General features: G+C 35.3%; 1 protein-coding gene across 1 annotated transcript in view; it reads left to right on the top strand.

Moving 5' to 3' along the window:
* Nucleotides 1-25,162, top strand: part of CPED1 (cadherin like and PC-esterase domain containing 1) — a 292,803-nt gene that overhangs the window by 110,143 nt on the left and 157,498 nt on the right. Inside the window, 6 exon segments of the mRNA XM_036864402.1 lie at nucleotides 15,610-15,752; nucleotides 16,538-16,610; nucleotides 17,823-17,990; nucleotides 19,207-19,311; nucleotides 20,874-21,043; nucleotides 24,689-24,759. Coding sequence (XP_036720297.1) covers nucleotides 15,610-15,752; nucleotides 16,538-16,610; nucleotides 17,823-17,990; nucleotides 19,207-19,311; nucleotides 20,874-21,043; nucleotides 24,689-24,759 — 730 coding nt within the window.

Below are 25,162 nucleotides of genomic sequence, written 5' to 3'. Positions count from 1 at the left end.
AACACTCCAGTTATACCTATGCATTGAAGAGTAGAACTCTTCCACAGACATTGTAACTATAACTTTCAGTCAAATACATCCATGGCTGTCTTTATACGCAAAAGTCATATAGATTAACGGCAAAGAAATTTAATTTGGTTCTTAGAGTAAAAAGTCACAAGTTATCCCTTCATCCATTGTAAAGTTATCCAGCAGAGAGGAAACTCTCCTGTCTATAACTTCTTTATGATGTCTGGAGATTCTATATACTTGTGATCATAGCTGACTGCTTTGATGAAAATGTATTGCTGGAGTGATTTGTGACTCTGGCAGGAAGACCTATCAAAGCCTTATTTTGGTCTAGGTGAGGACATAACTTAAATGAATTTGTATTTTGATCAGCCATTCCATATTTGAAGATGTTCTTTTGTTGATATGTGATATTCAGAGGTTACATGAGGATAATTCCTTGAATGTAATCAGCTCTTGATAAACGCTTGGGTAGAATTCAATCAAAGATCATTTAAAATTGTTTAACCATGTGAAGAAATTGCCCAAGGATATTTAATCCCTAGCTGTTCTCATTCAGCCCTGTATTTTGCAATGATCTTCTAGTGGCTTTCCAGGAAATGTAATAGGCAGATGTCATCATCTGAATTTCTGGGCAGGGCCACTTTGATAGAAAAGGGAAAACACAGGACATTGCCGTCTTTGCTCACATCAGTATCTATGAGAATCACCTCCAGTGGAAACCAAAGTTAAAGCAAGCTCCTGCCCAGTCTCTAAATCACCAGCTCTCTACCACCACTGCACTGGCCTTTGGGGGACCATTTCGTTCCATTTCCAGTGCCCACAGTTCCTCTCACATCGATGCAATCAGCAGATGTGCACAGAGGATGAGAGTGAACCTTGGCAAAGAGGGGCATGTTGTTATTTACAAGGACCCCTTTTAAAGATGCATATGTCTCTTATTCAGTTTTGGAAACATGATACAGTGTAGGGATAAAGTTAGCCTCATTTGTTGTCAATATTTATACAGTGCTTTTCATAATGTCAGGTGAGATAGCTCATATATTCTCAAGGTAAAAATGAGTAATGTCTTTCGAAGCAGGTATAAAGTTACAATATAGTTTTCCAACTTGAGGAAGTGTTCTTCTACTGATCTTCATTTTACATCTAAAACTGCAGACTATGGAGCAGACCTTGTAAAAGACTTCTTCACTGAGCATCTGGCCCTTCTGTAGGCCCAGGAGATTTATGTCAGCTATAGAAGGAATGTGAATAAGAGCCTGCTTCTAGGAGTTTGTAAAAAGAGTTGATGTATTACTTGGTCTACTCTTGCTTGGATTAAATTTAAAAATTGCATCAGGGTGTTCATTTTGAAGTATGATTTTATATAAATAGAAATTATAGATAACCAGAATAAAATTGAATAAACATGTGACGAGAACTGACTTACAATAAAAACCTAAATAATAATTGCAAAATAACACTTATCTAATCAGCCCATATTGGTGTTAAATATTATTTCAGGTATATGTTAGCTCTAGAAAAAGAATGATTATTTTGCAACTGCCCAGGATTTTAAAGTGAAAAAATGCAAAATAATTTTATGCTGTTGATGGCATTGATACTGCTCATGGCAACTTTGTCTCTTGTGTTGAAAAATTTCCTTTATTCATTCATTTTATTCACTCATTCATTTCCATCTTTGTTCCATAAAAGGCTTTCAGGTAATTTTGTGCATTCATTTGTTCTTAATACTGAACCTGGATTATTAGCCTAAGAAAATTATTCATTAATCATGGCCATGTTTACTTGATCAAAAATGATCATTTAAACACATGACCCTAAGCTTTCAGAACTGCAGGCAAAATCTGGAGAGTGCCAGGCACTCAAAAAATATATATTTTTAAAAATTTACTTATGTTATTTATTTATTTTGGCTGTGTTGGGTCTTCGTTGCTGCGCTCGGGCTTTCTCTAGTTGCGTCGAGCGGGCTTCTCATTGCAGTGGCTTCTCTTGTTGCAGAGCACGGGCTCTAGGCGCACGGGCTTAGTTGCTCCGCGGCATGTGGGATCTTCCTGGACCAAGGCTCGAACCCATGTCCCCTGCATTGGCAGGCAGATTCTTAACCACTGCGCCACCAGGGAGCCCTCAAAAAATATTAATCAGTGAATGATTGTCTATCATTATCATTTTTATTAAAGGTATCTTGTTAATTGTAACTTGCTAAAAACTGAAACTTGGGGAAATATTTTAGAGTAGGTTCTGCGACAGAAGATAAATTTTAGAGTAGGTTCTGCAACAGAAGATAAATATAATGAATTTATATATACCATCTTTGTTAATTATGTCATCTCTTCTGAACTAACATAGTGAACTGATATAATTATCTGATATGGACCCATTATATATATGCATTGTAGTGACAACATAAAGGTGAAACTTAACCCTAATGAATAAATTTGCTAATGATTATTTCCTTTAATGCACGAAAACTGATGGACAAGTGTTAATTATCTATCCAGGAGAATGGAGGTTAACTGATATTCAGGGACTTCAGTGTGAGATCAGGTGAAGTAAGTGAATTCATTCAGGATGCTGGAGAGATGGAAGAGGGAAGGCCCTTGAGTGGTAGTTTTGGGGTTTAGGGTTTGTGTATTTGCCTACTCCTTTGCTCCCCGCCCCCCCCCCTTTACCTGTCCTGTTCAAAGCCCCCTTCTCCTTGGCGCCATCTAGTGGATGCCTGTGTCGGGATGAGGAAGATGCCCAGTTAAGGATTTGCAAAGATCAAGTGTCATTTCTCCAAACTGGAGATGGAGTCGATGGGCCTGTGGACATCACAGAGCTCTTATAAATTAGTTTATGTAGGCTCTTCCTCTTTCTGTTGTTATCCCATACAGACTTATTGCTCTGATTTCTGTTACACCTCGCTGATCAGAAGTTATAAAATAAACAAGGGTTTAGAGTAAAACTGAGCATGAAAAATGAGGGGTCTCTTGTAAACAGTGCTCCAGAGCCGTTTAAAGCATCCACAGGGAACACCATCTTAATTTTTCAGTTTCTCATTATTTCTTCAATAGATGAGCTAGCTAAGCCAGAAAGATGTTCAAAGGCAGAGCAGCTATAATCTCCTTCCTTCACTACCCCTCATATGATTGAGATTTGTAAGATGGAATCTTGGGTAATGGACCCATGAATTAAGGCAAAACTCCCTGCCATCTTCCTGCCTTTTTTTTCACTTCTGAGAAGGCCACCAAGAGAGTGTTACCAATTTAATTTCATAAAGCCTGATTCCTGGACTTTGACAACAAGACTACCTGAGTTTTGCATCCTGTGGTAATGTAAATATCTTCTGAGGACAGGAAAATATATTGGGAGAAAAAAATTAGATAAAGTAAATGAAAGAATCAAGAGAACAAAGATGAAGCAGAAAAATTTACTTGGCCTAAATACATGTAAATTCTTTAAAGAAGAGATTATGTTATTTTTGATTACAAAAGAAACACCTTCAGTGCCTGACAATCCTTAATACTCAGCAGACAGAGGGGAGAGAAATGGGCTTGGAATAGAGACTCCACTCATCAAATTGCTGAAAAGAATAATCAGTAATAAAAGAACCCATTTACAAGTGTGATGTGAATGCAAGTAATAACAGTGAAGACAATGGCAGTAAATGTTGTCAAAATTAATTACTTTAATGCTTAAGTTTATTCTAAAATATATACTCAGTGGAGAAGACAGGTGATATTTACATTTTCACTTTAAGTATAGAAACAAATAACTTTCCACTAGTACATTTTGAAGATCATTATATGTTTGTTATTTTAAACATTTCTATTAACAGTTTCCTTTATTCTTTGAGATCTATCTCTAAAGCTGTGACAAATTCTAAATATAAAATATTCCCAAATGTGCCAACTAGGTAAGACTGATTTGTCTGCTAAAAGAAGACACACTTTTGTTCCCTTCAGGAGAAAATCTGACTTGCATTTGTCTTATGTGATTTATGCATTGTAAGTTTAAAATGAAATACAGCCTTTTCCCTCCCATATATTAAAATGGGGCTTCAAATTTGAAAGAAACAGCAATCTTCTCTGAAACCTACATAGCTATGTGATGAGACACAACAAAAATACTGTATTGCCCCCAAGTGGTCTTTATAGGTATTGCCTGCACTGTCCAATAGTGAAAGAAAAAGAGAAAGCAAAAATATTTGGACAGCAAATCTCTGACCATTTTCTTTCACTGGAATATACATATTTATTTTAAAAAAGTTATTTGATAATCCATGCTGTGGTAGTAAGGCTATATTGCTAAGTAGAGATTCTGAATGGTGGTAAATCTTCAGTGCAATTTAAATTGCCTAGGTCACATAATTATTTGGAATGATATCAACATTTGTAAGTCACTGGGAATTGTTTTTCCATTTAAGGAGATTTTGCAATACATAGGTTTTTTTTTTTTTTTTTAATTACTGTAAAGTTAGCACTAGCACTTTCGACTCAGCATCTGAGAGTGCATTATTTTTATCCACGTATCTTCTGTGTGTACTTCTATTTGATTTCAACCTGAACCTCAAATCGGTTTTTAGCCTGAATTCCTTTGAATTATATAAATGACCTAATACTGTGAGGTGGAACTGAAAGTTTGTCTTTCATTTCTCTGAATGTTACTTAGGCAGACAAAGATGGATTCTTTCTCAGGATTCTGCACACACGCATCGTGCTGTATTCTATACGAACTGCAATATACAGACATATTTCATTGCTTTTGTAAGTTCTGTCTCCTTGGAGCATCTTCCAGTGAAGCAGTCGTTCTCTGACTTCCTCATTTCCTGATGTGGAGCACCCCCATACCCCCGACTCTATCCTCTGTCTCATAACAGCTTGGCCTCTCTCCCTCACCTCCATGCTTATGAAACTATTAATAGTTATTAGAAGCTCTGTGAAGCAAGTTTTACCATTTGGAGAAAGGGACTGCAACCAAGAGAGGAATTCCTGGTATCCCTGTATTTATATGTATCTATATGTGGTATGTGTCCCCTTCTAAACCAGCTTCCCGATGCCTGGTGTCTAGTCTTCCAGAATCCAATAGTTCCAGCCATCACAGCCTCCTTTACCTGTTTAAAAAAGTACTGTTCCAAATTGATTTCTATCAGAAATTTGATTCCAGAAATATTTGAAAGGCATGGAATTTTCCCGTGTGCTTGATTACCCAAATCATCTACATAAAGAATATGTATTCAAGTCACAGAGAGTGAAATCATTACTTTAAACTCAGAAGTCAAAGAAGAAAAACATTATGCTGAGGAACTATGTTACATTTTCATGCTTTCAAGGAGTTACCGTAAAAGGAAAAAGAAATGTGATTTTAAAATATGAATAAGACAATGATGACATTCTTTCAGGCTGAGTGAGAAGCGTATATCCAATTGCATTTTTACTCTAAAGGAGAGAGAAATAAATCACTAGTACTGGATCTATAGTGCTGGATCTACAGAACTAAAAACAAAAATCCCAAAGCATGACCTCTAGAGGCCTAGATATGGATATGCAGTAGGAAGATCCTTGTACCAACTGTGTGACCTCAGGCAAGTCTTTCAACCTCTCTGAACCACTTATTCTATCTGAAAAATAGGACTAGTTTCCTATGGGTTAAATGAGTTTTTTGATTCCTTGTACAAATATTTACTGGGCAGTTCTCATATGAAGTGTCTCATATGCTAGACATTGTGTTAGGTTCAAGTGATATCGTAACAAACAAGACAAAGTCCCTGCTTTCATGGAGTTTATTCTTGTGTTGAATAGTAGATGAAATACAGATAAAAATTAATTATACATATATAAGAAAATACAGAGAACTACATTTTTTTAATACAATTTTGAAAGGTTGCTTTCCATGAACAGTTATTACAAAATATTGGCTCTATTCCCTGTGTTGTACAATACATCCTTGAGCCTATCTTACACCCAATAGTTTGTACCTCCCACTCCTCCCCCACCCCGCTACTGCCACCCCCACCCCGGCAACTGGTAACCACTAATTTGTTCTCTGTATCTGTGAGTCTGCTTCTTTTTTGTTATCCTCACTAGTTTGTTGTATTGTTTTATTTCCACATATAAGTGACATCATACAGTATTTGTCTTTCTCTGTCTGACTTACTTCCCTTGGCATAATGCAGATCTTTATTATTGCTAAGAATGCAACGAGGGAGGAAGCTGTGTAGAAAGTGAGTGGGTCGCCCACTTTTGAGAGGCAGCAAGATCTCCCTGACCAGGTGACATCTGAGCTGTGCTTCGTGGAGGAGACTAAGTGTCATTTGAAGAGCTGGTGGTAAAGCATTCCCAGCAAAGGGCCCATTCCGATGCCCTGAGGTAGGAGAGTCCAGGCAGGATCACAGAACACCACAGTGTCGTCATTAGCTCTGCCTTTTCAAGCCCACTCTGCTGCTGCTGTGTAGAGAACAGACTGAAGAGGATTACGAGTGGGGACAGAGCGATCAGTTGCCAGGCATCTGGGTGAGGAGGATGGTGGCTTGGACGGGTTGGTGAGGTGGTGGTCTAAAGAAGGTGAGAAACTGACACCTTTTGGAGGTAGAAACAAGAGTCAGTGATGAGTTGAGAGAGAGGGGCTAGATAGAGAGGGCTCAAAGAGGACTCTTCAGCCATGATGTGCCTGGTGGGTCCCTTTCCTGAGACAGAGCACATGGAAGGGAGTGGGACAGAGAAGCGGGAAGTGAGGAGGTGGAGAGGAGGAGAGCTTCCTGCTCTCACGGCAGACTACCCGTTTACATGCTTCGTCTCCATTTGTCTGGTTCTTAGGTCTCCTTTGCTCCAAACCCTGCCTGAGGGCCCTGCATAGAATAAGTTCTCGCCTTGGGAACTTGGTGTTTCTTTTCCCGCTCACTTTCCTCTCTGCCTTTATCCACCTCATTCCCTCTCCCTCCTGCCATTTCCAACAGAGGTATCCTGCCACTTCTAAGACGTGAACAGAATAACTAGTTGCTCAGCCTGCCTAGTGTGACAAGGCAGGTCCCAGGTGTCCAGGTCCCCATTACTGTAAAAACAACCCAGACAGAAGTGCCTGCTTCTCAACCACCATGGGATCGAGGGTTATCTTCAAACACACGGGACCTCAACTCACAGGTCAGTTCCCTTGGAGGTTAGTAGGATGATGAAGTGTGATGTATTCCGATAAGAAGGTGAGAAGAGAATACTTAGGAATCTGTGCACCCTAGAAAGGGTTCAGTTTATCCAGCGTTTGGGGTGGAAGCCAGAGTGAGGTTGGAGAAACCAAACCAGAAGCAGCAGGCATTCGACTGTGCATTCTAGACACTGAAAATGCAGAAGCTGTGACCTGCTTGAACAATGGCATTCATATAAAGAAAATGAGTAGACATATGTCCACAGAGTCCAATGATAAAATCTTACAACTTTAACTTTTACTTTTTTCTGTAAAATCTCTCTGATCCTTTATACCCTACTGAGAGATTCTAGACAGGGCAATAAGGATAACCTGCCAGCTCCCTGAGAAGGTTGAATATAACGCAATCAGGGTTCTACCATTCCAAGCAAATAATTAAATTTTTATGCTCTTCATAGCCTTCTGTATTTTGGTACCTTGCTCTGATCAATTCTCTGATATACATATGGGAAATTTAAAAATTTTTAACCATAAAACTGATTAAATCACAGAATCTACTTTCTGAATTTCCAATTTTAATGTATGCTTTAAAGCTTAGGGTTATTAAGAAGTACAAATGAATAAAATTATTCATGTCACTGGAAGCATGAAACTTACTTAAATATTGGAGTTTTGATATAATTCCAGAGAATGAGGAAAAATTATCCTAATTTAGGTTCAGTCAATTAATTTAGTTTTTCTTGGTTTACCCTAAAGCAAGCCAATTTTCAATGAGCTAAAACAAATGACGAGAATATTTGTGTTCTTAAATCATTTGACTTAACACAGAATTTGTTCTTGATCCAGGCAATTTCATTTAAGTCACAAAGAAATGTCCTTAGTTTTTCCAAAAGGTAATTAGGCTACACAAATGCTCAAGTTGTTGAGTTGATTTGTTAGATGTGTGGGTGTTTGAGAATTGTGACAGTTTCAAACACATTTTCCGTGAAAGTAAAAACACAGATGATTCATTCTTCAATATTTCAGGGTCCATCCACATTCCTAAATCTGTATAATCAAAGCCACAATAGCAGAGGTAATGCTGGGGCTTTGCAGCCAAGCAGACTGGTTTCAACACCCATGTTGGTTACCTTTTAGCTGTAAAACCTTAGGCAAATTACTTGTGTTCTCAACCCTCGGTTTCTTCATCTATAAAATGGGGATAATGAGTATCAACCTCATAACATTGCTGTGAATATAAACAAAACAGTGCATGAGAAACACACAGTGTCTGGCACATGGTGTCAACTTGGCTAAGGTTAGTGAGTATTATTAAGTATGACATAGAATTATATCCAAATACCACATGTGCGTGAAATGAAAAATTACATCAGTGCTTAGGTTTGTAATTCAGTCATTTTTTTCCCTCCCTTTCTCAAAACTTTTTTTCTCTTTTCCTTCTGTTTTTATATATCTGATTTTCCACCTAAATCATGACCCTTTAAAACACAAAGGAGACTTCTTGCTACGGTCCAGAATGCTCACCAGCCCTTCATCTCCTTCCACAGCCCTCTGACGTGCAGCAGATGTGTTCTCTGGGCCAGACACAGCTATGATCCTCAGGTGGGGTGTCGTGTGCCTCTGGGGAGCCATGAAGACTCTCCAAGGGGTTCACAGGCCCATAGATAGTTTCAAGAGAATCAATGCCCATAACTTCATCTTTCACATGTATACCTTCCTAAAATTTGATCTTGCTGAGACAGCGCCTCTAAAGCGGGTGCTTTTTATTCCCCATCCCTTCATGCACAGCCCTCTGCTCTTCAAAAGAAAGACCTAGCGCTCATCTATCCCTAATATTATAATAATGATTGCTCCAGGGTGAAAAAATTCTGCAACCCCTCCCCAAAACAGACGCATTTAAATACGGTTTTCACTAGAGAAAGTGAAGGATGCTTATCACCAAGTAACAAATCCTCCACAACTCAGATTGTTTTCAGTTTTTAACAAAATTAAATATTTCATGATAAATCACTACGTGTTGGTTTTTTTTTAAATTTTATTTATTTATTTATGGCTGTGTTGGGTCTTCGTTTCTGTGCGAGGGCTTTCTCTAGTTGTGGCAAGCGGGGGCCACTCTTCATCGCGGTGCGCGGGCCTCTCACTGTCGTGGCCTCTCTTGTTGCGGAGCACAGGCTCCAGATGCGCAGGCTCAGTAGTTGTGGTTCACAGGCCTAGTTGCTCCACGGCATGTGGGATTCCCCCCAGACCAGGGCTCGAACCCGTGTCTCCTGCATTGGCAGGCAGATTCTCAACCACTGCGCCACCAGGGGAGCCCACTACGTGTTTTTTTTTTTTTTCGTATACTTTGAAGGGAGCTCAAGGAATTAAGTCATGTTGCTCTAACTAAACCCTTCCATCTACACCTACGTATTTGTGTGAACAAATCTTCTCCATGCTTACGTTGAAAATAATATTAATACCAATGCTGAACCCTTCTCATTCTAACAATAAATACTGTTGTCTCAATGGATAAAAAGACTCAACTAAGTGAATGAAGAGAAGTCGTATACATCTAAGGGGTGCATTTCCAAAACAATTTTACCTCTTATTTTATAAATTATTTATTAAGATTTGTAATGTATTTCTATTTTTCTGACCAATTGTGTACAACAAATAATTGTAATCGTAACTCTTTGGAAAAAATATTTTAAAATTTAGAGCCATATGGTAACTGAAATTTTAAATTAAATTTATAAACATTTTTCTTATTGAGAATTATAAGGTGATCAAAAAATACTTTGTATATAAAATATATTACATTGGGATAAAATTCTGAGGTGTTCAAATTCCTTCAGATACACTTTAAGAGTTTGGCAAGTGCCAGGGAGAGAGATTGGTTAGGTCAGAGTCAGACAGAGAGATCCCAATTGAGTCTGTAAAAGGCAGAATAATATCAATCAAGAACAATAGACTTAAATTCCAACTGTACTAAAAAGAGGCAGATTTGAATGCATATTTATTCCCCTTTTAATCTGGAAAAGAACATAGACTCTTGGATTTCATATATTTAGTTGTGTCCTTAGTTCTACCGTGGATAAAATTGAGTCTGAACTCTTATGTGATATTTCCTTTTAAGGGAAAATATCACATAAGATATTTACCTTTAAAAAAAAAAAGGTCTTTTCCTTTTAAACTGAAATGATCATCCCCTAGACTTTGTGTTCCATCATAAATTTGTCCTCTATTCTCAGTCATTCCTACCAGCATTCAAGCTTGCTGCGTGATATTTCTCAGACTAAACAAGCAAAAAGTTCAAGGTTAAAAGATTGTTTCTGGATAAAACAGTGACTAAGAGGAGACGGAATAGAGATGGAAACTATTTCCAATATTTGCAGGAGCTGAGAAATGGAGCAAGGGAGGGGTTATTTTGTGTTTTGCAAAATTTATAACCATTAAAAAGGTGTTCTTTTGGACTTTTGTGGTACAGAATTAACAGGTGTTTAAACATGGTTGTTGGAGGGTGTAAGGCTGTGAAAACTACAATATTACTTTAAAGATTTTAACAATTGCGGTAATATATACATAACATGAAGTTTACCATCTTAACCATTTTAAGTGTACAGCTCAGTAGTGTTGAAAATATTTACATTGTTGTGAAACCAGTGTCGAGAACTTTTTGCAAAAATGAAATTATATACTCATTAAACAACTTCGCATTTCCCCCTCCTACCAAGCCACTGGCAACCACTATTTTATTTTCTATATCTAAGAATCTGACAACTCTAGATACCTTATGTAAGTGGAATCATGCAGTGTCTTTTGTGACTGGATTATTTCAACTAGCATACTATCCTCAAGGTTCATCTGAGTTGCAATATGTGTTAGAGTGTCTTTCCTTTTTAAGGCTAAATAATATTCCATTGTCTGTATATACTACACTTTGTCTATCCATTCATCCATGGATGGATACTTGAGTTGCTTCCACCATTTAGCTATTGTGACTAATGCTGATGTGAACATGGATGAACAAATATTTCTTTGAGACCCTGTTTTCAGTTCTCTTGGCTCTGTACCCAGAAGCTGAATTACTGGATCATATGGTAATTCTATTTTGATTTCTTGAGGAACCTCCATACTGTTTTGCATAGTGGCTGCACCATTTAATATCCCTACCAACAGTGCTCAAGGGTTCTGATTTCTTCACATCCTTGCCCACACTTAATATTTTACTTTATTTTTTTATAGTAGCCATCCTAATGGATGTGAGGTAATATCTCATTGTGGTTTTGATTTGCATTTCCCTAATGACTAGTGATGTTGAGCATCTTTTCATATGCTTGTTGGTGCAAAATGGTTTTAAGTACTAATATTCTTCTTTATTTTGAGAAGATGAAAACTTCTCTCTCTCGCATTAATACTGAGGGAAATTCTGGTAAGCTTTAATAAGGTACAATGCTATTAAACACTACTGAAAATTCAAAATATTGAAATATCAGTATTCTGCTATAGCTTCTCAGTTAGTCAAGAACATGACTTTTTAAAAAAACTCTAATATTGGTTAATCTTTCATCCTGTGTTTTAACTCTTATGTTATATTTTTCTTATCTCAAAAATTCTCTTGAACAGCTGTGAGCTTCTATTTTTCAAAGGTTTTATTACAAGTCACCAGAAAAATGCTCATCCTCCCTCGCTCACGAGATGGAAATGAGAGATAAACATGTTGTCCTAAGGAGAAAATTTATGTTATCCAGAAGCTCCAGTAAACTATTTCTCTTATCAAAGTCTCTGTGGTTTCTGTAATGTTATACTTAGGTTTAGTTACTCAACAGTGTTTACTTAATACTACCCTGCGTTAGATACTGGCCACCCAAAGATAAAATGGTACAGTATCTGCCCTAGAAGATCTTATGGTCTAATGGTGAGAGCAAACAAGAAAGTCAGCAAGTTTAACCCAGAACAACATGCTTTGCCGCTGAGAACAATCTGCCTAATGTCCTATGGGAGGATAAAGGAAATTAATCAGGTGAAGCCCAGAATTTAGCACAGGAGGGGTTTGTGAGAGGTGAGGTGGAGGAATGAGGTGAATATAAGGGCAATTTAGAAATATTTTAAGATATTAAAAACATAACTGAAGTTTTCCTACAAATATTTTGAAGTTCATCCTTAGTCCCTCTTGTCCTTCTATTTTTAGTTGATAATTTTGACCCATCTACGTATATTTCAATGGCTAGATGTGGAAATTACAAATACCTTGCTGGGTTAGTGCTTGAATTTTACACAAGTACAAACAAATGGTGATGCTTTAACTGCCTGGTTTTACAGCCATGATCTTACAAGGTCATTTTCTACATAATTTATTTTGCACTAAATTTGTGTTTCATTTTTGTACTGAAGGAGGAAAATTTATAGTTCATAAAATAGTTTCATGTCATGTTAAATGTTTTAAGATCTTCTTTTATTCATTTTTACCTTACTGCCAAGACACTGATTTCCTTGGGATCTTATATTCTTATGTTTAGGTGATTCAAATACATTGATTAAAAGTCTTGATCTGGAGACGGAGAAGTCTCCGTGATATTTGAGTTCACGGCTGATTTTAACTTACGAAAGTGAAGGTGTTCTTTCAGATATTTGTGCTTGGGTTAAGAAAGCTCCTGAGTGAAAAGTGTATTTTGGGTTCTGATAGCTTTGAATGGAATTACTATCAAATAATTTCAGTTGACATTGTCTCATGAAATCATCAAGCACATTTCTCTTTCTACATGCGAGCACATTGAGATACACAGAACTCAAGTATTTGACCAAGGAAATAAATTAGTGTAACAAATTACAATATGAGCAGACAGTCAAAGAAGTCTGCCACTTAGCCTAAGTGGATTGATTAGCTTCAAAAATTGATATAAGTATTCTGCCCTCTCTGGGCGACTTATTGAAAGTTGATGATTAAAAAAAAATAGTAAGCATTTGCATGATTCTACTTTCATTTCTGGCATATGTAATTTGCTTGCCACTGTACTAAATAAAGAGATGACTCATCTAGAATTTTCTTTGACTTGAAGGACTTAAATAAATGGAAATGCATGCAATGAGATAGAAGGAAATGCATCTAGAGACAAAGATTGTTAACAGAACAAATACAAAAATGAAGAAGTCTCTCTATTTTGAATTGTGCCTTTTGAATGCCATTTCTATCTCCTCTCTCCACATTTCTGTTCGTAATGGCAGCTGTTTAGCTTCTTGTCCCCCTGCTTTCATGATTGGTGGTTGAGGCTGGTCTTTCTCTTGGCAGGCTGAGTTTTAGGGAAATGGGAGGAAAGCCAGTTATTTTGGTCCTTCAGTTCTCCTCTTTCACTTCTGCTGGGAGACATACCAGTGATGGGGTCTATTTACCCATCATGCCTCTTTCTTCTCCCTTTTAAATATATTTCTATTGAAAGGCTTATCATATATTTTTTAAATGTTCTTCCTTGATTGAAGGAAGGCTGTGGACTTTTGTTTTAATTAATAAAAGGCACTAACGTGTACTGAATATTGATGTGTGATGGGTGACGGTGTACCTTATGTACATTCTCTGATTTAATCCTAGCAATACCTCTATAAAGTTACTGTTAGTAATCCTGCAAGGTCTCACAGTTTAGTAGTAACAGGAGAACCAAAGTCAAAACTGTGACTTTCAGCCTGTAAAGTCTACAGAGTTACCACCATGCTACGTACCTTGTCCCCCAAAACCCAGCACATAGTGCTTTCCACATGGTGAAAAATTAATTACAGTCAAAAATTAAGAAATACACATTTCCACAGTAGAAGAATAAATACAATCCTAAGCATTAATTTGCTAATTATTTTTTACCATGGAGGATATAATTTGATAATGAATCTTATATATCCTATGTGCTACACAAACATTTCCAACTTTCTTAAATTATTAACCTTGAACCCTGTGATATTTAGAAAACATTCAAATGGAAAAATGCAATAATATTATCAATAACCCTTTCTATATAATATGGTGAAGTGAGTGAAATGTGATGAGTTACTTTTATTTGGAAAAACATGTGACTGTTTTAACTCAAGGGTGTTAATATTTTTAGTGTTAGCTTTGATTTATTTTCTTTTGATCATACAGTTATTGCATTCATTTTCCTTAGTCCTTAGAGAGGGAAAAACACCCCAACTGCCAAATGCTAATGATGTGATTATAGGGTCTTAAAGTGTACATCTCATTAGGTTTCTGTTTTTCAGCTGGGAAAAGTTTATGAAGTCAGCATTTGTTTCTCTTGGGTGAATTTTGCTTGGATATCTTAAAGATACATTTACCATCTCCCTCAGGTGATTTGTGCCAATATCTGTCCTTCATTATTATAGCAACAAAAGTTTTTCACTTTGCAGTCTTACGCAGCTCAGATAAATTTAGTTTGTTCTTCCAAAAATATTAATAGAATACCTGCTGCATGTTTTTTCAAAAAATATTTTTTGTTCTTCATTTTTGAAAGCATATGTTTATCCAGAGAAAGTTTATGAATCAATATGAGGTCTATTTTATACTTTTTAAAAAGTTTGACTTGAACTTTGGTGTTAAGCATCCTCAAGATATAGTTTTGTTGTTGTGATTGTTTTCATATTTAAGCAAATAAAAATAGCTCTTTGTGATACCAACTATAGTGTTTCTATGAAGAGGTAAACCTAACATCCTGCCCCTTTTTGTAATATGGCCCCGTTCTCTCTAGCCACATGAAGCCTGAAATTAACATGTTAGGAGGACACTGAGATTCTCTTAGATTCTTCTGTGGTTGGCTAGAGCTCCCACAGCAAAATACCCTGAAGAAGAAGCAATTTCGATATAGTTCTTTTTGTTCTGATATATGCAGGAAAGGGATAATAATAAAAAGCTTAGATTTGAATTTCATACTTTACAGTGGCTTTCTTGTAATTTGGCCTCACAACTCTCTTGTTGGTAGGTAGTAACCCATTTTAAAGAAAAGGACACAAAAATTCGGAGAAGTGAGTTGCAAGTCCAAGTTCACCTAGGTAGAAGAGTCACAAATTAAACTTGGCAGTTCTGATCACAAGCTCTGTGAGTTCCACTTCACTTTCCATGATTACGTGCCATGGAATGAGAAGAAAAATGGAGTAAGCACCTCTAAAGTAATTTAAATTACAGGATGTAATTTCAGCACCCCACATTCAATCGGAAGGCTTATATTTTTAAATGTATAGAATATATATACATTATATATTATGTGAAAATATATATTTATTATATAATATACCTTAGGTATATTATATACTCTTTCAGTATATTTTACATATATATGTATATATAAAATATATATGTATGTATATATGTCTTAGATGATCAAATTTTCCTTTTTAAGGAGTTTTTTTTGAGTGTGTCAAGGAGAGATAGCCTAAAGGGATCTTTCACATTGTTCACTTTGGAAATGATAGAGAGACAAATTGAGATTGTAGTTTCAACATGTGAATCCTTTACTTTGTTCACAGCTGCAAACATTTTTTGAGACGTTTCTGAGAACAAGTTCACCTCTTCAGGCTTTTGATAACATGAAGGAAGCAATTAGCAAACTCCTGCTAGCAGCTGAAGTATTCAGTGAAACATCTACTCTGGGACCAAAGGTCTTCCATAGGTAAAAACAAATTTCAATGTTAAAAAAAATAAAGAAAAAAAACCCTACTTCTAACAATTGATTGTTAGTGAAAATATATCTTAATTATGACAAGTAGGTGCTACTTGGAAAATTTTATATCAGTATAAAATATGAACTTCTAAACTTATGTTTTCTAATTTGTTGATCCTAAAACTTCAGAGCATGTTAAAGACTCACCAGTATTTAAATAGTGGTGACAAGAAATAAGGCACAGTTATTTAAATTATCTTTTTAATTGCAGCCCCTTTCAAGCTCAGTTATTTTTATCATATATGCTTTCCATTGACTAGGTATATTTTTATTTATAGATTTTTATTAACAAAATTCATTAACTCTTATCTTCATATCTCAGTTTACTTGAGTATAATTTAATGCCTTTTTCTAGGGAAATGTTAAATCGAGTATGTCAAAAAAGGAGGTGCCTCCATGTAAGCTTTATCAGGCTTTATACGCAAATAAGAATGCCTAGCATGGAGGAGTAGGAGAGCTTCCTTTTCCATATTACGTTTTTGCGGAGTCACTTCATTGTTTCGTTTAATGTATTATGAATACTTTAGATATATTTGTATTTTCTGTAAGGAACGAAACAGACTCCAAATCCAAAGATAATTTGTATTCAATTTTGGATTATCCAAGCCATTGCTCTTTGTAATTAGTATGGACCTTGAAATTTAACCTTAGTGATTATTAATGATATAGTATCAAATAATAGAGTAAATACAGCAAATAGAATGTATTTTTTTTACCTTGTGTTTTTATTTCAGATGCAGATTATGTTTTCAACTTTTAACTTTTGATATGGGTTATGGCAGTGTCAGATCCCCTGTAGTGCTCCAGGTGAGTATGCCAGAGTCCTCATGGGATCTCCCCCTTTGGCTGAAGGGTGTGTGTGTGTGTGTGTGTGTGTGTGTGTGTGTGTGTATGGTGGTGGTGGTGGTGTGTTCATTCATAGTAACCGATCAATAAGTGCAACTTGCATCAAACTTACTACAGACTTATATTTACTGTAGTTCAGAGAATTAACTAGCATATGGAGAGTCTCTGATTTGAGTTACAATACCCACTCTGCATCCCTGTTGAACAAATATGGATTTTTTTGTGGTTCAACCACTGTTTATGAAATAAATGTGGAATAAAGCTCAGTATGTGTTAATGCAGGAAAACAGACATTTAGATAATAGAAAATAGCAGGTAACCTAGCTTATTCATATGGGTTTATAAAAAAGGTAACTCTTTTATTCTTTAATATAGATATTTAGTTTAAAATTGGCCTATATTTTAATTTTAAAAGCCATAGGAATTTTTGAAATATTTGTTTTCAATATTTGTATAAATATATGGAAATGTAAGGGTGTTTTTTGTACACTCTGATTCTTTTACTTCCTCTTAAATTAAATTAACTCATTCAGATCATCTCCTCCAGCATATTTTTAATCTAAAATAGCCCTTAGTGGCAAGAAGATTTTAAAATTGATTGCATTAGTCTATAGAAAGCTATCTTGGGTTATGGGATGAGAAGAAATGAAGAGAAACAAAATAAAATTATGTGCAACCAGAGTTCGACTTCATACTGTAATGACTGGTTTTCAAACTATTACACAAGGAGAATGATTACATTATATATGGCTCAGACATTTGGCTGAATAGTTCAAAGATTTATCTCTAAAATTTTGAAATTTTATGAATCTACATCTTCTAATGGTCACTTATTCATTATTTTACACACATATCTAATAGTTTATATTATGATTTTTAAAATTTATTGTTCAGAAATGTTATATATTATTTCCATAAACACAAGGTCTTCAACAATAAAGAATTTCAAGACAAACTAATTTGATTTTACAAAGCAGTTAATGTTCTTATAAAGAATCGTATTTTCAAAAGAGCATTACTTAGATTTTATAAAACTGTTGCCCTCCAAAAGGACCACTAGATGTCAGTTCTGATCTATAATCCAACAGGAAATGAATCATGTCTTAGGAGTGATTTCACTGCATTAAAAGTAAGTCAATGAAAAATATTTGCTGTGCTTTTACTCTTTCACAGGTGCATGAGCATTTAAATTTTCAAGATGATGATAATATGGATTTTGAGGACCAAAACACAGAAGAATTCCTTTTAAAAGACACTTTCAATTTTCTCCTGTCTAATGAATCTTCACTTTCCATATTTTCTGAGATATTTCAGAGACTTTATAGATCAGGTATATTTAAGGTAAGTGCATATTTTTGTACTGACAACTGTTTATTTCATTTTTGGAAGGTGCCATTTTCTTTACTGTGCAAGTAAGCAACTTGATAATTCATTTGAAATTGATTTGTATCCATTATATAAACCTCTTAATATTTTTCCGACCAATATTATTTTTATGTCTCTTAAGTATGTGACTGACTGATTATGATGAAATTAGGGGTTGAAAATGAAGTAAAGCAGTCCCTAATTCCCAGGGAAATTTTGTGATTATAATGAATAATACATATTACATATTATAAAATACTTTAAAAGGAATACCTGAACCTTTTAGAGGCAGCTAGAATAGCAGTGAGTGCTCTAGATTAACATCAAGGGACTAGAGTTGTAATACTAATTTTTTTTAAAGCACTCACATCTGGTTAACGTCTTTGGTTAGATATATGCTGATGATTAGGGAGTAGTGCTTCAGAGTAAGATTGGTTAATTTTTATGATCTGTTACTACAAGTTTTCTTGATGCATAAAAAAATCTGTACAGGTTACTAGGTACAGTATTGTTTTCTATGTATCTTTCAGTTTTAAAACCATAATTGGAAAATTTGGAAAAGTAGAATGTGAAGGGTCTCACCAACAAGCAACGCTCTACAGAGAGATGGTTTTGAGAGAGATGACATTATAGACTGCTGTTTCCCTATGATTTTATTGATTCCTTCCTAGAGTTCCCTGTTTCCCTTCCTTAGTGAGTGGATTGCCATTAAAATCATTAGAACCATTTGACCCAGAGGGAATGCTAATATGTGTATCTTTTGCTCTAAGGGATGCATTATAATGAAAAATGAATGTGAGGAAAATGGGGGGTGAGTCTGTTTACTAGAATCCGTGAAACTTGAAAATAGTGATGTCCCATACGTGAGGTTCACGTGTGAATTTGCTGCTCTGATCTTCTGTACCCTGAAGACTAAAAAAGGACTTTTCCTGCATTTCCAAACTGTCACACTCATTCTGTCCTTCTGGGCCCAATTTCCCAACCTTACTACCAAAGTATTACTGAGCTATTTCAAATATGAAGTTTTCTTATATTCTGACATCATTTTGGCAAGTTAAAGTTATTATGTATTATTTAGAAGTAATTAGCCCAGCTGTTTATAGAGTTCAAAATTTGGTTCTTGAATTGTGTTAAACATGGTTTGACTTTGTAGCAATTGCTTAAGAGTTGTGTTTTTTCTCCCCTATTATAGAGTGAAAATTATCAAAAAGAACTAAATCAATGCCTATCTTTAGAGGAGATTAACTCAATTATGACTTTCGTAAAGGAACTCAGGAGTTTGGGACAATTCCAACTGGTAAAACAAAAGTGACCTTTGATTCCTCTTGATTACTGAGATTACAGTAGATCAGCCATAAGAGACTTGATTTTGACTTAAAACTAGGTGAAGATATTTCTTTAAGGAATAGAAATCTTTGTAAGCTTCTTCTTTTCAGAGATATAAATATTAAGATGAGCAGAATGCATATTCTTTAAGAGTTTGCAGATAATACATGACTTACTAAAGGTGAAAGAATATGGAATTAGTATAGCTGGCAGGATTTGATAGTTCTTAAAGGGAAAATGCTAACATTTTTCCAGAAAAGTTTGCTTTTAGCTTTGGGACATATACATGTAACCAAAATTTCCTTCTGCTTATTATGCCCTTTTTCGTGTGTGTAAAAGTAAATATTACTCAATAGAACAATAATATTTTTTAAAACTACCTAAATCTTAATTTGTTGTAACTCTATAGCAAAATCCAAAGAAAGAAAATGTAAGTAATTATAATAACTTTTACTGGTTTCAGCCAAAAAATATAAATGGCATTTATTTTGTTTTCTATGTATTTTCCTGGATTCTGTTAAGTTATTGATCAATATCAAAGGATAATTTATTACATATACATGTGCATGCTCAGTACTTGCTTTGTTTCTAGTTCTGCCCTTATATAGGTAAATTACATTGGATTCATATTTTTCTACCTAAGATTTGTTTATACAAAATATCTCTTTAAAATAGCATTTTAAAAAGTCTACTAATAATTTATTATTAATCTGTTTGAATAAAATATTTATTTTTTACTTTAAAAAATCTGTGTATTCAGATGCTACTTGTATGAGTTATAACCAACTTACTAAATTAATTAGTGAAGGTTTGACACTTGTTTTTATAATTTAGCTCCATATTTTAGAGGGTTCAAAGTAAGCTTATTACTCCAAAGATAACATAATTGATGGGTTATTTTAATTAATTTAAATATAGTAAGTATTACATTCATGACAGTTTGGGTCAATACTATGCAAAGATAATCAGAGACCTAGCTTCATCCTTCGTCCGTCAATATCTTCAATTTAAGGTATTGTGAAAGTAAAGAACATCTCTTGGCACAATGTGAAGAATAGAAGAATTATTTTGTAGGAGAAAGGGCAAACACTAATTTCCTGACTCTCAGAGTAGAAAGAGGATAACCATAGTTTTTTTTGGGGGGTAGGATTAATATCTCTCACCCTGACATTTGTAAGACACTTGTAACCCAAGAGGATCTCTCCTCATTTTTCCTGCTACCTGACTCACTCTGTTATTCAGCTGTTTTCAGGTATCTATAGAAAGCAGATATCCATTTCCTTTCAATGAAAAGAGAAATAAAATTTACCCCATTTGAAAGTATAAACATCAGCAAAATTAGTTCCTTATAAAAAGTGGCATTTACCTTGACAGCAACACAGAAAATTAAATTATGGTACAGATAATGGATTTTAAATAAATATCTGATTTTTAAAATATCTGAATAAATAAATATAAGGCCTTTCCTAGTAATACTACATTTTATTTTCCATAACTTATTCTGATATTCTGCTTTCGAATATTCCTTCTCAGCTCTTCCCGTCTACTGCTCCTGGGTTTCAATCTTTGATGCGTGAATTTTATGATATGGCAAATCCTGTGGGGAAACCTGGTTCCATCCTGACCCAATACTGGTCTCTTTTAAATGTATTTGAACAATTTCAGCTCCTGAATAAAAAGGCACAGCCACACCCGCTGGAATGGTAAGAGAGCCACAAATCTGAATTGTGCAACTCCAAAAATCTCTAAAGATTGATTTCAAAAGGCATTGCCTACATTAAAGAAAGCAACAAAAAGAAGTGTGTCCAAGAATTCATGCTCTGGAAAATAAGCTTCTTTAAAACATTGAAACCATAATGATTCTAGTGGTCTTCAAACACTGTAACAAAAATATATCCAACAGTTTTTCAAACCATCAGGACTTGACTCCATTCAAAAGTCATGTTTAAAATTAAAAGTTTCAAGCTAGTTTCATCCTGTGATATATATCCTTGAATTACGGGAGCATCAGACAGAAAGAATTAGGTGAGATTTGTTTTATGAACCATCAGTCAGAGTGGAGCCCGAGACGGTATGAGCATTCATTTGGAGTTTTTGAGGCATGACTTTATTCTAGGCAAAACCTATCCAAATTTATAAATATGTCTGTCTCTACCACAAGATTAGAACTTTTTTTTAGAAGATGGAATCTCAGAGAGAAGCATTCGGCCAGGAGAAAAGGTCCTTGGCCTCCTCTGTCCACTTCCATTCTAATGAGGGGTAGTAATGAGTGAATAAGAGGGTTGCTGGGCCAGTGAACATAGTAACACCCCCAGTTGCCAGGGGAAGGGGCAGTGCCTGTGGTGCCAGCTAAGTCTGCTTCCCTTTTATATGATAGGAGTAAGTGAGTATTTGACTTGTCTATTGCCAGGAAAACAAGTAAACCTAACCTCCTAAGGGAATGAAAGCCTAGATGGCCGTGCATGGTCATCAATGTCTCTGAAGTTACCCTCACGAACGGCCTCAATTCTACTGACTTGTCCTTCATTTCCTTCTGCCTCAGGAGACAGTGAAAACGGTCCTATAAGAAACTTTGTTTTAATAGTTCAAAAATACAAATAATCACACATTCAAAGAATTCACAGGACATCTCCCAGGACCAGAACTCACTTTAATTGCCACATCTTTATGCAGTTGGCCTTATTCCCTCAATACTCCGAAATAATAGGATTGATAGAAGGTTTTGTTTGTTTGTTTGAAAATTAGGTTTTAAATAATACAGCCTACTGTCCCTTTGTTTGTTCTTTGCACTCACTCAATCCAAGACTGTCTCTTGTGCCGCTGTTGATGAGGGAAGAGCAGACTTGATTTACCAAGGAGTCTATTTAAGTATGGTTTTTAACTTTGGGTAAGTTCCCTTGAGATATGCAAGCTTTGGAAAGTTTATTCCCGAAATTTGTCTCAAGGTCCACATTTGTTATAAGGTTAAGCAATTGACTTAAATTCAAAATATTGAATTTAAGCCTAATTCTAACCCTAAATGATTCCTTCCAACAATGAAATTTACTAAAGGTCAGTGTTAAATATAGTTAGAAAAAGTCAGGACCTTTTTGAATCAGACAGACTTGGATTCAAAAATCCCAACTCTAGAGTTTATTAATTACAGCAGGTAAGATTTTCCTCTGAGTCTCAGTTTCCGTACCTGTAAAATATGGATTATACCACCTACCAAGTATTGTTTCAAGATTGCATAAGATAACCTCCATCATGTATTGCATAGTGTGTGGTGTGCTGCAGAGAAGATAGGTAGTAAATATTAATATACTTTCGGTTTCCTGTTGCTATACCATCCAAAAGTCACTTTAGCATCGACAAATGGGGTATATATTTTTCTTTCATTTATAGGAAAATCAAGATAAGTATGAAAGCTTTATCTAAGTTAACACTAAGATAAGTAAACTTGAAGTCTTTATCAAGAAGCAATTACATAAATTGTTTCTAGAACATTTTAAGAAAGAATACTCAATTCTAATTATCTTCAAGTTTACCAGTGAGTGTATATATATTTAATTATCATTCATGCTGTATTACACGGAGGATGCATATGATACACATTTTCCAGATGAGGAAACTGAGGTGCTGAGAAGATGGGTTATTTGCTCAAGCCACGCAGCTACTTGAGTTGAAGATCACGTGTAGTCATTCATAATTGCCCTTATCTTCACAATGGTCATCTCCAGTTTTTCATACCAAAAAAGCCAATTTTACATACCTGTACTATCTGTGGGGTTTAATGCCTTCCTCCACCCTTTTAAATAAAGATCATCTGCTTATAGCAACAAGGTGAGGAGAAATAAAGTCAAAAAAGCAACATTTAGAAAAAGTGACACTTATGTCTGTGCCCTGAGGCTCAGAATCCGGAGGTCCCAACAGACTTAGTGGAAATCTGAACAGAATGAAAACACTAAAATCAGTATGTGTGTACTCTCTGCTGATTTTCACTTTACTGGAAATCAAGTAGCAAGTGTAATTTGCTCTAATCACATGCTTTCCATGAAAATACACATTTTCAAAACAAATAAGTTATTCACAAAATTACACAAGAAATCACTTGCGGGATGAGTTAACATACAAAGCATCCTGTTCCATTAAGGTAGTAACATTTCTAAAATTCAGTTTACATGCATTTCAGGGTTGTATCTTTTATGAGCTTTGCTTAGAGTGTTTACTTCATGTGAAATCAGAGATTTTTTTTTTTTTTTAACCTTGGCCTGGCACTCAAACTTCAAGTAAACGTATCTCACCCCATGCTTGCTTTATCTATTTCTTCATTCCTCGGAGGAAAGTATTTTAAAGTCCTAGACATCATAATTTTTCACCCCTGATTACATCATTGCATATACTAAAGGGAAAAAAAGACTTTAAAAATAAAACTGCAATAAAATTATCACACCTTCCAACATTAACTATAGTTTTAGTTCCTTGATGCTTCTTAATTTCCTATCTGATGTTTATATTTTAAGGGAATTGGAAATGCCTTATTCATCTCTACTAGTACAGTACAATATTTGGAACAATAAATCTTTATAAAATATAATTTAACACAGAGCGTTTGATTGAATCTTCATAACATCCCTGTGAAGTAAGGCCAGTATTGTTATCTCTGTTTCTCTGGAGTAGAAATGGAGCCTTACAACAAACACAGCACAGTAAAGTCAAGTCACATCCTGTCCAGTATTCTTTATCATCAGGACCAGCAATTTTTCTGTCTGCAACTTAGATTACTTTGGTCCCAAATTTGAGGATTTAAAGGCCAATCTGGCTGAGCATTTAGTTATACAACAGAAAAATGAGGCAAACACACCAAGATATAACTAACCCTTAAAATTCATTCCTGTTCATCAGAGTTTAAGGATAGAATCCTTGGCAGGACAGGTCACTTTCTGCATGGTACGCTTCAATTTCTTAGATTATATGGATGTTCTTCTCAGTCTGTGTCTCAGAGTTTCCAAGGCTTCTTGCTTCAAGACTTTGTAATTTTAGCCAAACAGATTCCAATAGGAATGTGTGTTTCTGAATCACTTCTGTTGGACCTGGGCTATCAGAGATTGTTCCCTTTTGGACCAAAGAGTGACTTTTTGCCCTGGTTTTCTTCAAATGTGCTTCTGCTGATTAGAGATGATGAGATTTCCAACCACCTCACTTGAGACAAGATTGCCAGTTTTGAGGAATGAAATCCAGAAAGTTTTCCTTTGTGTTCATCAAAATAACTGTGCTCACACACAGGAAAAAAGATAGTGTGTTAGATGTAATTTCCATGAATTTTGTTCAGTGCATTGATCCAGAGTTGTTTGATATTGCATTCACAGGAATTCTTTTGCAGAGGATGAGAACATGAACAAACCACAAGTACCAGTTAATGCAATTGAAAATAAAAAAGGTAAAGGATGTAGTCCCACTTCTTTCTACATGAAAAACAAGTATTGTGTGGCCAAAAACATAAAAAATGTTTAGCTTTATTAGCAATCAAAAATGAAAATTAAAGTGGAAAATGCTGTTTTCCCTCAAATTTGGAAAGATTTTTCCTCTTAAAGATAATAGAGTTGGGAAGAGTGTAGGAAAATGAGTATTCTCATGTTGCTGGTGGGTGTATAAATTAGAACAATCTTTCTTAAGAGGCCATTTAACAACATGTAAGAAAAGCTTTAAAAGTTATTCTTACGTACCAGAAATTTCATTTCCAGATATTCATTTTAAGGAAATAATTAAGAATGTACACAAAAATTTAATTACATAAATTACTAATAAATGAAAAAAATAGCAACTACCATTATTGCAATAAT

The sequence above is a fragment of the Balaenoptera musculus genome, chromosome 9 (assembly GCF_009873245.2).
Source record: "Balaenoptera musculus isolate JJ_BM4_2016_0621 chromosome 9, mBalMus1.pri.v3, whole genome shotgun sequence".
In the NCBI taxonomy this organism is placed as follows: Eukaryota; Metazoa; Chordata; class Mammalia; order Artiodactyla; family Balaenopteridae; genus Balaenoptera; species Balaenoptera musculus.
Note: the sequence above shows the minus strand (reverse complement) of the source record. Positions and strands in the feature narration are given on the sequence as shown.